At 41.2% G+C, this 13,821-nt stretch overlaps 1 protein-coding gene across 1 annotated transcript in view; it reads left to right on the top strand.

Moving 5' to 3' along the window:
* Positions 1-13,821, top strand: part of LOC309559493 (cytochrome P450 2C8-like) — a 67,479-nt gene that overhangs the window by 41,465 nt on the left and 12,193 nt on the right. Inside the window, exons 5-7 of the mRNA XM_082262767.1 lie at positions 1,342-1,518; positions 4,420-4,561; positions 8,935-9,122. Coding sequence (XP_082118893.1) covers positions 1,342-1,518; positions 4,420-4,561; positions 8,935-9,122 — 507 coding nt within the window. The remainder of the gene's footprint in view (positions 1-1,341; positions 1,519-4,419; positions 4,562-8,934; positions 9,123-13,821) is intronic.

The raw sequence follows: 13,821 nt of genomic DNA, 5'->3' as shown, positions 1-13,821 counted from the left end.
GTCCCAAAAGAACAGTTGGTTTTCACTATGAAATGTCTCATTTCTAAAACGGGGCACTCTGTGTAGCAATGATACCCAGTTATCGGAGGGTGCTGTGGTAAAATGGTGAATGGTGCCACCGAAGAAGTCCTATCCAGGATATCACCAGCCCATAATGTTTAGATAAACAGATAAGGCATGTATTGTGACCAGCAGAAAGTGGGAATGTTTCGATCACTAGGGGCCTCTTTCTTGGGAGGTAAAACCTAGAAAAAAAAAAACAGTCCAACTCTAAAAGGCAATGCTGTGGAGAAACCAATGGACTATATTGAAAGAAGAGCCAGGAAACTGGTATATCCTTTAGTCAGCTGTATGCAATCCCACCTTGCTGAGGAGGGGCATTGAACTAAACAATAATAAAACAAAAGCGCACAAGGATCACTTGGTGAACATCAGAACTGTGAGGCTCAAAGAACTATGTCCCATGCAAAAACCATGAGTGGTCCTTTAAAGATGACATGGTATGCCAGCTACAGTGCTGCATTGTTTTATTGGGAGCAAGTCAATAAAGGCGTACCATTTCCACGCTTCTAATCTGTTGTCTGCTTGCATACCATGGATCCCGAGTCAATGTAATTTGATAGCCCTTTCTTTGTCCTGCACTTGGGTGTGCCTTGGTTCCTTATCTATGACTTATGGAGTATTGAAGAGGAGAGGGTTGGGCGCAAAAAACAGGGGACTTTCAAGATGGGTGCTGGTATGTAAAATATACAAGAAAGAGATAGATATAAAATATCAAAAAAGATTAACTTTATTAGAGAAAAGGAAGAAGTTTAAAATGTATACTGTATTGACAATACTCATATTGGGACGTAGTGCTTACACCTTAAGAACACCTACTTATATGAGCTTTTCTCCCCCTTTTTATGACTTATGGAGGTTGTTCACAACGTATTCAATAAATTGCCTTATTGATTTTAATCTTCTATGGGACTTCCATGTCTTTTTTTATAGCATTTGCCTTCTCAGAAGGCAGTGACCTTAACCCACTGTCACTTCTGTCTGAAGTAGAGGCCCCTAGTGGCCGCAAACATTACTGCGTTCTGTTGGTGACAATAAAGCATCCTGTCTAAACATGGTGTGCTGGTGATATCTTGGAGTCATTTCTACCAAAGTCTTGGTCTATAACTGGCGAGCAACCCATCAACCTTCCTGAATATAATCGAATAACTTATTATCCAATGACCTGTAGCTTAACATACCACATAGAAAGCATTAGCGTTGAGACTTGTATTATCTTATGAAATTAAGACCAGGTCAATTTGTTGACATTCTATATTAAAATGTACGTGTTTGTTTTAGTTCCTAAGCATGTTCCCAAAATTGCTGGGCAAGCTTCCTGGACCCCATCAGAAATCGCTTACCAGTTTTGAAAACCTGAGAGCATTTGTAAGGAAGGTGGTGAAGTCACACCGAGAAGTTTTGGATAAGGACTGTCCACAGGACTTCATAGACTGTTTCCTCATAAAGATGGAAGAGGTGAGTTTGGGTATTGACAAACTGGTGAGGGAATGTTGGTGAAATGTTTGTCTTTTATGTTGAGTCTTAGAAGAATTTTAATTAGTAATATTCAAAGTGTAGCGCACCCTTCTAGGTAGGCGCTAGAGTGAGTGTATATAATTTTTGGTTTCTCTGCCTTTTTCTCTGCAAATTTAGCTGTGGTGGTTTAGCAGAGGCTGCTCATTGTGCTCTGGTGCTGTTCATACTGTTCTGACATTTCATACTGATCCAGTAGCAATGAAGTATACTGGATAGTGGGTGGAAACCTGGCAGATGAGCGCATGGGATGTCTTTACACTCCTGGCCAATTAGAAGGGGGGTGAGCCCCAAGGCATTCTGGGTGACTGTATTTATATCTGAGGAGCACATAGGCTCAGTCCAGTCCAGCCTTCCTCTACAGGGTGAGGTCCAGGTGGGTAGAGGGCTGCTGCCTCTCCTAAGCTCAGGACACCATGCGGCCTTAGGTAGGAGACCTGAGGGCCTGAAACACTGAAGCTGAAACCCATAGTTCTCTTGCAAGCTGACTGAGGGAGGATGTCCACGGAGGAAGGTGACCTGCAGCCAGGGCCTCGAGTACAGACCCCCTAAAATCCCCCTCTTGGTGCTAGAAGTCAGAATACTGTGTAAGATAAAGGGGACATTAGCTAGTGTCTTGAAGCAAAGTCCACTAAATTCCTTCTTACTACAAAGGGACTTGCTTTGTTCTGTACAGCCTGCTGCATAGTTATATTGAAGTTGTCCTAGCTTGTTAATTTGGAGTATCCTACTAATTCCCTTCTCCTATCCAAGCTCTTCAGATAAAATACAAAATAAACACATCCCTTAAACTGAATATTGGAGATGGACGGAGGAGTGTGTGCACCTAGCTGTGTGAAAATGCCCTGTGTCTGGCTGTAATCAGTGAGAGACCTGAGCACAATTAATTATTTCAAGTGGCTCCTGCGGGGGTAGCCCTATATAAGTAGCAGAAATACATTTAACAATGGTGGGGTATTTTCAGAGGGTAGACAAACTATACATGAAAGTAACCTTTTTTTTAAAAAAAGGTTTAATATTTGAAGCTGATCAGTTTCAAACAAATACCCAATTGTTAAACGTAAAGTATCTCTGAGCATGCTGCACCCAAAGTGCCTTTTTTCAAAGCAACAGTTATGAGTTTCTCATACTGCATGTATAAATGTTTCAAAAAATAAAGTTGTTGTTTTTTTCCTTATTTTCTCTATCCGTTGCGTGATGCTTAATGTTTTATTTGGCCTCTGGGGGCCGTGTCAGTGTTGCTAGGGTGTGGCTTGTTGATGACTTAAAAACACAGCTTGGAAGTGCTTTTCCTGCTGTATACAGTTTGTTCCAGGAATGTGCCCCTTCCTTCTGCTCTCCATACTTCATACACAGTGGGGAATACTTTTCTCTAGAGGCTGTCAATCAATCTGGTAGGAATAAGTGGGGGTCATGCCAAATTACAGAGATATACATACAGCAGGCATGCTATGCATAGGAAAGCTGTGCCTGCATCTCTTTCAGGAAATAAATTGGATGCAAACTGACCATGCTAGCTTTCATCTCTATTGTGGTCACTTTAGAAAATTAAATGAGGGACTGGCAGAATCACCAGGTTTTTTATGTCTAGAGGCAAAAAAATTGGACACCATGGACTGTTTTTGATGTCAACATAACCTGCTAGAATAACTTTAGTTGTAACAAACTTTAATTTGTTATATACAGTATGTGCATGTGTTTCACATCTTGTAATAGATCTGTACATATTTAGCGAGGTTTCTGACTCCCTGCCTCATACATACATACATACATACATACATACATACATACATACATACATACATACATACATACATACCCCCTAAAGGGAACATCGAAGGGAGAGCTTTTACGGTACATATAGGTATCATGGCTTTTAGTCTTTCTGTGTGTGTCTTATTTACTGTTGTGTTGCACTAACTACCTCCCAGTCAGCAGAGGGAGAACTATAGGCAGAAAAGCATATGGATTATTATGCAGAATGCTGAGGAACATGGGATTGTGAAGTGCAGGAAGTAAGCCATATTGTGGAGCACTAGAACTTTAGAAACACTGGGTCAAGGAATAGTGGAGCTGCTTTTAAGATTGCTTAGCTAGGCTCTTTCTCTTGGCGCTGAGGGAACTGATAAGAGCACATCTGCTGCATGTTGGTCAGACCAGGGAAGACACCCGAGGCAGCGCAGCACAGACCGCATAAATGGCATCTGCACAGTTGCCGCAGGGAGACCAGAACATCCTCTCACCTTTTACTTCCCACCACTGATACCAGAGGCATTCTGTAGAGACTGAGGTGGGGCCCCCTTTCTACAGAGAAGGTTCACAACCACAGCACAAGGAATGGTGAGAGGGCACTGCCCATTGTTAACACTGTTAGCAGGGACTGCGTTACTGTAGGCAAGATCTGTACTGTATACTGGTTTGAGACTGTTAAGGGTACCAATGCTTCTTAAAACACCCCAATGATGGCCGGCAGAAGAGCATAAGGACTCCACCCATCAGCTTTCAGGTTTTATTGTCAAAGCTTAATTCGACAAGCTGAGGTTAGAAGTAGATTGGTTTTTATCATATGCCTAGCCCTATTACGAATTACCCTGCAGCCAAAGTTGTATTACCATTTGGTATTCAATTTCTATGCTTATTTCATTACCAAACCTATCAAGTGACTATTAAATTAGCCTTTTAACTGGTTTAGTGCCTGTTTCTTTTATACTATATATACTTGTATGTATGTATGTATGTATGTACTACTACTACTGTGCATGACATATTACTAGTGATTTTCTGATATTGCATGCTTTGTCAACCTATGCCTGTGTGCCTATGATTTTGTGTTTTTTCTTTCAGGAGAAACAGAACCCAAATACAGAATTTCATGAGGAAAACCTATTGGGTTCAGTACTCGACTTGTTGTTGGGTGCTACGGAGACTACAAGCAAAACTCTGAGCTATGCTTTCATAATAATGATGAAACACCCAGAGATACAAGGTATTACCTTTGCTCGTTTTTACATTATTTGTTGCTCCAAGTTCATCTTTAGCACACTGCAGTCTACAGAATAGCTTAGTTCTTTATCCTAACATGGATGAAATTAAGATTAATTTAATGTGGAAGCAAAAGCCTTATCACCAGGTCCTTACTTGCCCTGCTATTTATTAGTCTCTTGCTTTTAGACCAGTGGTATGCCACATAGCAAAGGGGTGTGAGATATCGTTATGTAAAGTAAACAAAGGCATGTCAAATCCTATATTTTATAGTTTTTATAAAGAAAATCCACAGAATTGACTGCATGGCTTTTGTTTGTAAAAGATTTAAGAAAAAAAAAATCTACTGTCCTTCTTTTTTTTTTTTTTTTTTTTTTTTTTTTGTGGTTTTATTTTACTCTATATTGATGCATGATCACAATATAACAGGTTGAGTGTTATTTATTTATTTATTTTTTTTATTCCCTAAAAAAAAAATTTTGTCTACATAACCTTTTAAAAAAAATAAATAAATAGAAAAATAAGCCAGCTAGAAAGTAGCTTTTTATGTGCCATAATAGAAGCTGGACTTGTGCAACATTTACTACTTCCAATGCATAGCAGCAAGCTGTATATATTCCTTCTGCCAGACCATAAATCGCAGTATACCATAGGAATTTACTTCAGCAGCATGCTATGGTGATTGGCATGTTTGCTATCTCGTGCACCAGCTAGCTTGAGCATTACATTCCTAGCCCCTCTCATATGCAAGACCTATAGGAGATACTGTGCCTACATACATGCCGTGACTTTACAGATCAAACTAAATAAAATGGAAAAAGTGGTGTATTTGTGAAAGAAAAACTTCAGAATTTCTTAAAGGCAGAACTTGCATTCCCAGAGAACTACATTTCATCTAAAGCTCTTTTACCCAAACACCAAACCTAATGCATGTGAATGCCACCCGTTGGTGGGCAAACATTACACAGGATGCCATGGGTAAAGTATCTTCTACATGCAAACAAGTCAATGGCTTGCCAACTAACAGTGCTTCCTTGCCTGCCATGTTCAGTTGACAATAAGTAAGCAGATGGGCTGGCAGGATCAACAATGTAGTGGACATGAAGGGAGGCAATGTACGGTAAGCAAACTACAATTGGAATTACATGGACACACACCCTGCTAAAAAAAAAAAAAAAAGTAGGGTCAAATGCTCCCTAAATGCTTAACTGAAGCACAAGCCCCAAACCTAACCCCTAAAGTTCATTTTTTTTTTTTTTTTAACTTTAGGGGTTAGGTGTAGGGCTTGTGCTTCAGTTAAAGCATAGTTCAGGGAGCATTTAACACTATTTTTTTTTTTTGTATTAAAAACATCCACACTCCCCTAGGGGGATGCAGCATCCTCTTGTCACCTCTACACTGGGAACTGAATGATTAAACACAGCTCAGTTGGTGACTCTGAGCAGAGAGTAGGGACTATTGGTTACTGGCTCTCTGATCTGCTCCTCCAACACTCAGTGGAGCCAGGGGGGTAGGAGCAGCAGGCTCAGTCTACCAGCAGTGCGAGTGGCTGATCCAGCTGCCGTTCCAGGCTTCTGGGTGGATCCCAACTGTGAAGTCTGGATTGATCCAGCGCCCGGACCGGCTGAGTGACATCAGCCGACAGCAAACTTTAGCCTGCTGTTGGCTGAAAATGGTTCACAGGAGTGCAGAAAGAACTGCACTTTTGTGATCCACAGAAGTATAACCAAAATAGCTTTGGCCATACTTCTCCTCCTTTTTTTTTTTTTTTTTTATAATCACCAATTCTAAAATTCTAGTGGCCAAAAACTATTATCACAATAAAGATCTATCACCTTAAGGGAACTATAAGGTCAATAATGGCTCCATGTCACCAAAATGTTCTTGTTCCAAATGTGTGAAAATGTGCAATAAAAACTTGGCACACAAACTAATTAAATATGAATGTTTTTTTTGTCTGTGTTTGGTGTGCTGAACTCCTATTTTTATCCTTTTTCTTTTATTCGGTTTTCCCCTCCAGTACCTTCCAGTCTTTGTCTTGTCTCTGGCTGATGTTCTAGTTTTTAACCCCTGACATGTCAGTCTATCCACTTAAGCTTTAAACCTCAATTTTTTTATTTTTTTTCCCACATACCTTTTTTTTTTTTTTTTGTAAACATTTTTCCTGCATATTCCCTTGAATCCTATAAGCCCATACAGTGGATATAAAAAGTCTACACGCCCCTGTTTAAAATGTTCGGTTTCTTTAATGTAAACAAATGAGACTAAGATAAATCATTTAGAACTTTTCCCACATTTTTAATGTGACCTATAAACTGTAACACTCAATTGAAAAACAAACTGAAATCTTTAAAGGGAGGGGGGGAGTAAAAATGTAGTTTAAGTCTGCACACCCCTTAATAACTGAGGATGTAGCTGTGTTCAGAATTAAGCAATCAAATTTAAACTTGTGTTAAACAGGAGTCAGTACACATCTGCCATCATTTAAAGTGCCTCTGATTAACCCCAAATAAGTCCAGCTGTTCTAGTAGGTCTTTCCTGACATTTTCTTGTTCAAACGTTTTATTAAGGTTTACAGGTGAAGAGAAGCATCAGAAGAACAATGAACAGAAGAATAAATACAGCAATGTGTAGAATAACATGGTGTTACAGGAACCATAAATACAAAACCCAACTGTACATACAGGCGGTTGCAAGAGCAAGCCGCGAGTAACCAGGATGAGAGGAGGTGGGGCTGTCGTCGCCGGCACACAGGCACCCCGTAAAGGGAACAAGCTGTGCCCGCGCTGGGCGATGCGACCTCCCGCTCGCTATTACATAGAGGCGACTCCGAGACTCATTCACCTCCAAAGTAAAATATTATTGAGAAAACAGATCGACTAAAGTGAAGTCAACAACTATAGTGGTAAATACAGGGGTTACATATACAGATTGAAAACGTAAACAGGAATTATGGTGAGTGCAAAAGCATAACCATGCTAGTGAGGCACATCACGTCTAGGACTTATTTAGTAAACACATGAGTGTACGTACAGGGGAGGAGAGGGAAGAGGGAGAAAGAGGGATGGAGGGAGGAAAAGAGAGAAGCAGGGGGAACGGAAAGAGAAAAGGTAGGAGGGATGTCGCTGGGGGGTAGAGCACTGGCATCAGATAAGGAACATAATGAAGCTGAAGGAGGAGTATCACGGCAACAAAAGAGAGGAATCAAAATCAGGTGGGAGGAAATGATCAACCCAAGGTTGCCAAAGCCTGTTATATTTTCCTGACATTTTCTTAGTCTCATCCTACAGCAAAAGCCATGGTCCCCAGAAAGCTTCCAAAGCATCAGAGGGATTTCCTTGTTAAAAGCTTGTTAAAAGCTATCAGTCAGGAGAAGGGTACAAAAGAATTCCAAGACATTAGATATACCATGGAACACAGTGAAGACGGTCGTCATCAAGTGGAGAAAATATGGCACAACAGTGACCTTACCAAGAACTGGACATCCCTTAAATTAATGAAAAGACGAGAAGAAAACTGGTCAGGGAGGCTGCCAAGAGGCCTACAGCAACATTAAAGGAGCTGCAAGAATATCTGGCAAGTACTGGCTGTCTGGTACATGTGACAACAATCTCCAATATTCATATGTCTGGGCTATGAGGTAGAGTGGCAAAATGGAAGCCTTTTCTTACGAGGAAAAACATGCAAGCCCGGGTAAATTATGCAAACAACGCATCTGAAGTCTTCCAAAAGCATGTGTGAAAATATGTTCCACTCTGATCAAACCAAGGCAGAACTTTTTGGCCATCATTCCAAAAGATATATGTTTGGCGCAAAAACACTGCACATCACCATCGATCTGAAGAGGGCTGTGCACAGGAGATGTCCTCGCAATCTGACAGATTTGGAGTGTTTTTGCAAAGCAGAGTTGGCAAATATTGCCAAGTCAAGATGTGCCATGCTGATAGACTCCTACCCAAAGTGCTGTAATAAAATCAAAAGGTGCTTCAACAAAGTATTTAAGGGTGTGCACACCTATGCAACCATAATTTATTAGTGTTTTTTATTTTTACTTCTCTCCACCTAAAAGATTTCAGTTTGTTCAAATTGAGTTGTACAGTTTATAGGTCACATTAAAGGTGGAAAAAGTTCTAATGTATCTGTCTCATTTTATTTAATCACAGAAACCTGACCTAATGGGTGTGTAAATGTATCATCTATCTAATAAATATATATATATCCACTGTAGGTATGGAGCATGTCATGTATGTGTCTTCCTCCTATTTAAACTGTCTGGAAAGTAACAGTTTCCAAACTTAAAAATCCCCCATGCTAAATGTAATTTTTTTATTTTTGCACAAGGCTTGTCATTTTTATAAATTTTTGTACAACCTACAGAAAAGGTCCAAAGGGAGATTGACACTGTGATTGGACAAGATCGCCTTCCCTCTGGGGAGGACAGAAGTAAGATGCCATATACAGATGCCGTTATACATGAGATCCAGAGATTTGCTGATATTTTTCCATTAGGATTACTTCATGCTACCAGTAAAGACGTTACCTTCCGAGGATATAACATTCCTAAGGTAGAAGTACTTGTAGCTATGTATGCTTTTTAATGTAGCAACCTCCTAGATGTGATTCTATTTAGGTAAAATGTAGTTCCTGTAGCTCTCTTGTAATCAGTTAAGAAGCTTGTGATTTATTTTGGGCTGTTTTGTCTCACTGGTTGCAGATTTGACTGCTCCCCCCCCCCCCCGCCTTTATGGAGGGTTCTGGAATGTAGTGGGCTGGGAGAGTCAAATAGGCCACCTAAATATATGTGGTCCCAATCAATCCTTGGGGGGAGAGTGTCCAGTAAGTGGCCGGGGAGTCCATAAACAGTCTGAGGCTTGGAACAGCAGGATTCTTGTCCAGGAGAAGTTCCCAGCCTAAAGGCTCCTGGGCAGTCCAGCTGTGCTTCTACACTTCAAGGTCACAGCTATGTTAGAGGCATCCAAGGATCATTTGGTGATTACAGACCTGTGAGAGATCTTGGACTGTGTGCTGCTACAATTTTTGGTCATATTCTCTTGTGGGTCCCAAAAGTGCACTTACTTTTTGCTCTCCTGTGACCCAGCATCCACTGATAGCAGGCTATTGGTCGTCAGCTGACAAGGCAGAGCCACTCAGGAAGGGCCCCGACAATATTGTTGGCATCCACACAGCTGCCTGACAGCTGGCTCCACAAGTTGGCACATGGATGAGAGCCAGTGCCAGCTGCACCAGCTCCCTTCTGTGCCAATCATTGTTGCACCTGCCCCTTTCCCTGCCCCAGAAGACCCAAGGACTAAGCGATAGTGGTCATGTGATCACTCGGTTCTTGGACTTGGAGCTGACTAGGGACAGCTGCAGCATCACACCAACCAGCATAGAGGTGAGTTTGTATTTGTGTGTTTTTATTTTGTGCAAACCCATACTGTACTTCTACTTTTTGCAGTTGAAGCATGTTAGGCATGGCATTAGGTGAAAGGCTGCAGTGTGTGCTGGTTGCTTGTTGGCTTTCAAAGACAACATGAGTGTTACATTTTCTCTGGCTTGCATATTTACAGGTGCATCTCCTAAAATTAGAATATCATCAAAAAGTTATTTTGTTTCAGTAATTCAATTAAAAGGGAAACTCCTATATCTTGTATAGATGTATTACATACAGAGTGATATATTTCAAGCATTTTCCTTTTAATTTTGAGGATTATGGCTTCCAGCTAGTGAAAACCTAAAATTCAGTATCTCAGAAAATTTAAACCTCACATAAGACCAACAAAAAAGAATTTTAATACAGAAATGTTAGCTTACTGAAAAGTATGTCCATGTACAGTATAGTATGCATTCAATACTTGGTCAGGGCTCCTTTTGCATGAATTACAGCATCAATGCGGCATGGCATAGAGGCGATTAGCCTGTGGCACTGCTGAGGAGTTGTAGAAGCCAGGTTTCTTTAAAAGCAGCTCATCTTCATTGTTGGGTCTGGTGTCTCATCTTCCTCTTGACCATACCCCACAGATTCTCTACGGGGTTTAGGTCAGGTGAGTTTTCTGGCTAATCAAGCACAGTGATACCATGATAATTAAACCAGGTATTGGTAGTTTTGGCATGATGGGCAGGTGCCAAGTCCTGCTTGAAAAATGAAATCCAAATCTCCATTAAGCTGGTCAGCAGAGGGAAGCATTAGGAGTTCTAGAACCTCTTGGTAGAGGACTGCGCTGACTTTGGACTTGATAAAACACAGTGGACCAACACTAGCCGATGGATAGTATGTTTAAATGGAAAAGGAAATATGGACTTTCTAGGCACCAATAAAATGTATAACTTTTATTAACAATTTGCATAAAACACATGTTTACATGAAAAAAAAAAAAAAGAAATGGCAATTTAAACCTCACAAAAAAGTTATCCAGCTCCGATCGCTGGGTTAGGGCCAATGGAATAACAAACCCTGGTAGTATCCCATTGCAGAGTTGGAATGCAGTGTATAAATGCTAAAAGCTCAACATGTTTCACAGTATCGCGCTTCTTCAGGAGCCTATTTTCCTTTGCATACTCTATGTAAATGGAAACCTAGTGAGTATGTAAATGGAATCTAGTGAGTATATTTAACAAAACAAAATTTTGTTTACAAAAGATATATTCACCATGTTACTGTAGAATACAGAAATTAAATCTGATAGAACTCTGTCTGAGATCCCAGGGCTGGAACCAACATGCAAAAAAGGCAAAGACAGATGTGGGGACACACCAAGTATCTAAAAAAGGGGCGAATAATCATAGAACACACTCCCTATAGAGTAGAGGGGGGAGTTTGCTGCATAGAAAATAATTGTACAGGAGAGGCCACCAGCCCACCACCACTCATGAGGCTGCATTTATTTACCATAAAGTTAGTGACCTACCCGGGTCAATGTATTTGGACGTACAGGGACTGGTAGTTTATCAGAATAGAAAGCAATTATGTTTGTCAAACTTTGAACACTTGCAAAATTTGAAATATCCTCAAACTAAAAGAGATCTATAGTAGTATAAATATCTAAAAATATGTTACATGTGTAAGCCCAGTCTTGCATAGACAATACCTTTTTAGGGAGGAATAGGATCAGAAGAGGAAGAAAAATGGGAGGGGGGAAAGAAGGGGCTTTGGAAAAGGGTGGGGGGGGAGAGAAGGAAAGGGGGGGAAGATTAGGTTAGGGTGAGGGAAGATGGTGGCCGGGATTTCACCTTAACCAACAGATAGTATTGCTTTGAGTAGATACAGTAACATAATAGGTGGTAAATTGCTGCAGCACAGAGAAACCGGGATGTATTCATCATATAGCACTGGCTTGCCACCGGTTGTTTTGGGGGGGGGGGGGGAGACCCCTCCCATACAAAGCAATCTAAAACATATTAGGCTGGGATTCACATGGACGAGTACGCTGTGGCATATTGCTAAGTATGTGTATATCAATCAGTCCACATACTGCTAGCAAACAAAACTTGGTCTGGCCGGATGCTAAGAGCACCTGATGGACGCATCAGACACAGTATAAGGCTCACTAGGAGCCTTATATGTGTGTCCCAAATCGAGTCATCAGCATAACCCGGCCAGGTATGACTGCCCATGCACCGTGACCTGCGTGCGGACAAGGGGATTTGTCAGAAAAAATAGCCTGGGCTATATACAGCGCTTGCCACTAGCCTAATATAATTACGAGAATAAATTGATTTGAATAAATTAATAAACAATAAATATGAAAAGGATATAATTCAAAATATATATAATTTTGTGATTAAATAGCAGATATTGTGACAATGTGCAGTTATAAGTGAAATCCAACAAATCTATTTGTGCGCAATTATTAATTTATGGAAATAAGAGCCCACCAAAATAATAAAAATAACAGTCTTTTGAAAGTGTAATCAAGTGCAAAGTGCTTTGTGCTCAGTATTCAAGGTTTGTGACTTTCGTGGCGTGGGTTCCTTTTTTTCCAGTGGCATATGGTAAAATTGAATCACTTACCGGAAATAGTGGGTCTTGTGTGCTATACAGCACTAAGACCTAATACGCTTGGAGGCCTTCCAGGCCAATAATTGGGGTCCCCTTTTCCTCTCCTAGTGGAGTGCAGGTCAGGTCCGTCCTCACCTAGTTTCACTCCTCAGGATGTGGGGTCAGGTTGTGCAAAGAAAATAATAGGCTCCAAATAGTGGATTACGTTTTTTATATAGTTTAATTTCCACTTTGGGTGTACAATGGGAACAAAATGGCTCCGGGGATTCGAGGCAAACGCTTCCTAGCAGTGTTCCGGCTTGCGTTCCACAGTATGTTGCATGCCGCCGTGCGTTCCAAGACCTAGGGGATTCCAAGACAAGGGGATTTCAATGCCCAGAGAGCAGGGAAAGGAGGACAGAGCAGTCCCAGGAATGGCACAACTAAGGGGGATTGCCCCCTGGTGTGGCCTCCATACACCACCTGCCCAATGACAGTCACCAGAGCTGGCACTGACAATCCGGCTACCCGGCCACACATCTGACCCCAAAGCCCAGCATGCAGTCAAACACTGGGAACCCAGACAACGGTCAATTGATTACACAAACTATATACACCAAATGGTATCAAAAAACATAGAATGACATAGTGTGTAAGAACGCACCTTATTAAAGAGCTATTGACCATTTAACCCATTAACCACTTGCCGGCAAGCCCCCGTAGGTGTTCTGTGGCCGGTTGGCTCGGTTATGCGAAACAACATACCTGTACGTCTCGTGTAGCATATGGTGGGGGCATGTGCACACCGATTGGCTAGAGGGGGAGTCCGCCAGGCACTAGTGATTTCTCCCAATGGAGACAGAATGGTGGTCTGCCTTTGTAAACACGGCAGACCACTGTTCTGTCAGTGATGAACACAGGGATCTTGTGTTCCTCCTATTTAGGAACATAGGTCTCTGTTCATCCAGTAAGTAAATCCCCCACACATTTAGAAAGCATCCCCTAGGCACACATTTAACCCTTTGATCGCCCCTGGTGTTAACCCTTTCCCTGTCAGTGTCGGAACAGTAACCAAAAATGTGTAGCTGAATACATATTGGCCTAAATTGATACATTTTTTTAACTTTCTGCTATAAAACATTCCAAATGAAGAAAAAAAAAAAACTGGCTGAGGTGATCAAATGCCACCATAAGAAAGCTACATTTGTGGAAAAAAAGGGACATTCATTATAATTGGGTATAGCTTTACACGATCGCACAATTGTCAGTTAAAGTAACGCAGTGCC

Source organism: Pelophylax lessonae (assembly GCF_965119305.1).
Source record: "Pelophylax lessonae genome assembly, chromosome: 7".
Taxonomy (NCBI): Eukaryota; Metazoa; Chordata; class Amphibia; order Anura; family Ranidae; genus Pelophylax; species Pelophylax lessonae.
The sequence above is the reverse complement of the archived record's forward strand: the minus strand, read 5'-3'. Positions and strand labels throughout refer to the sequence as shown.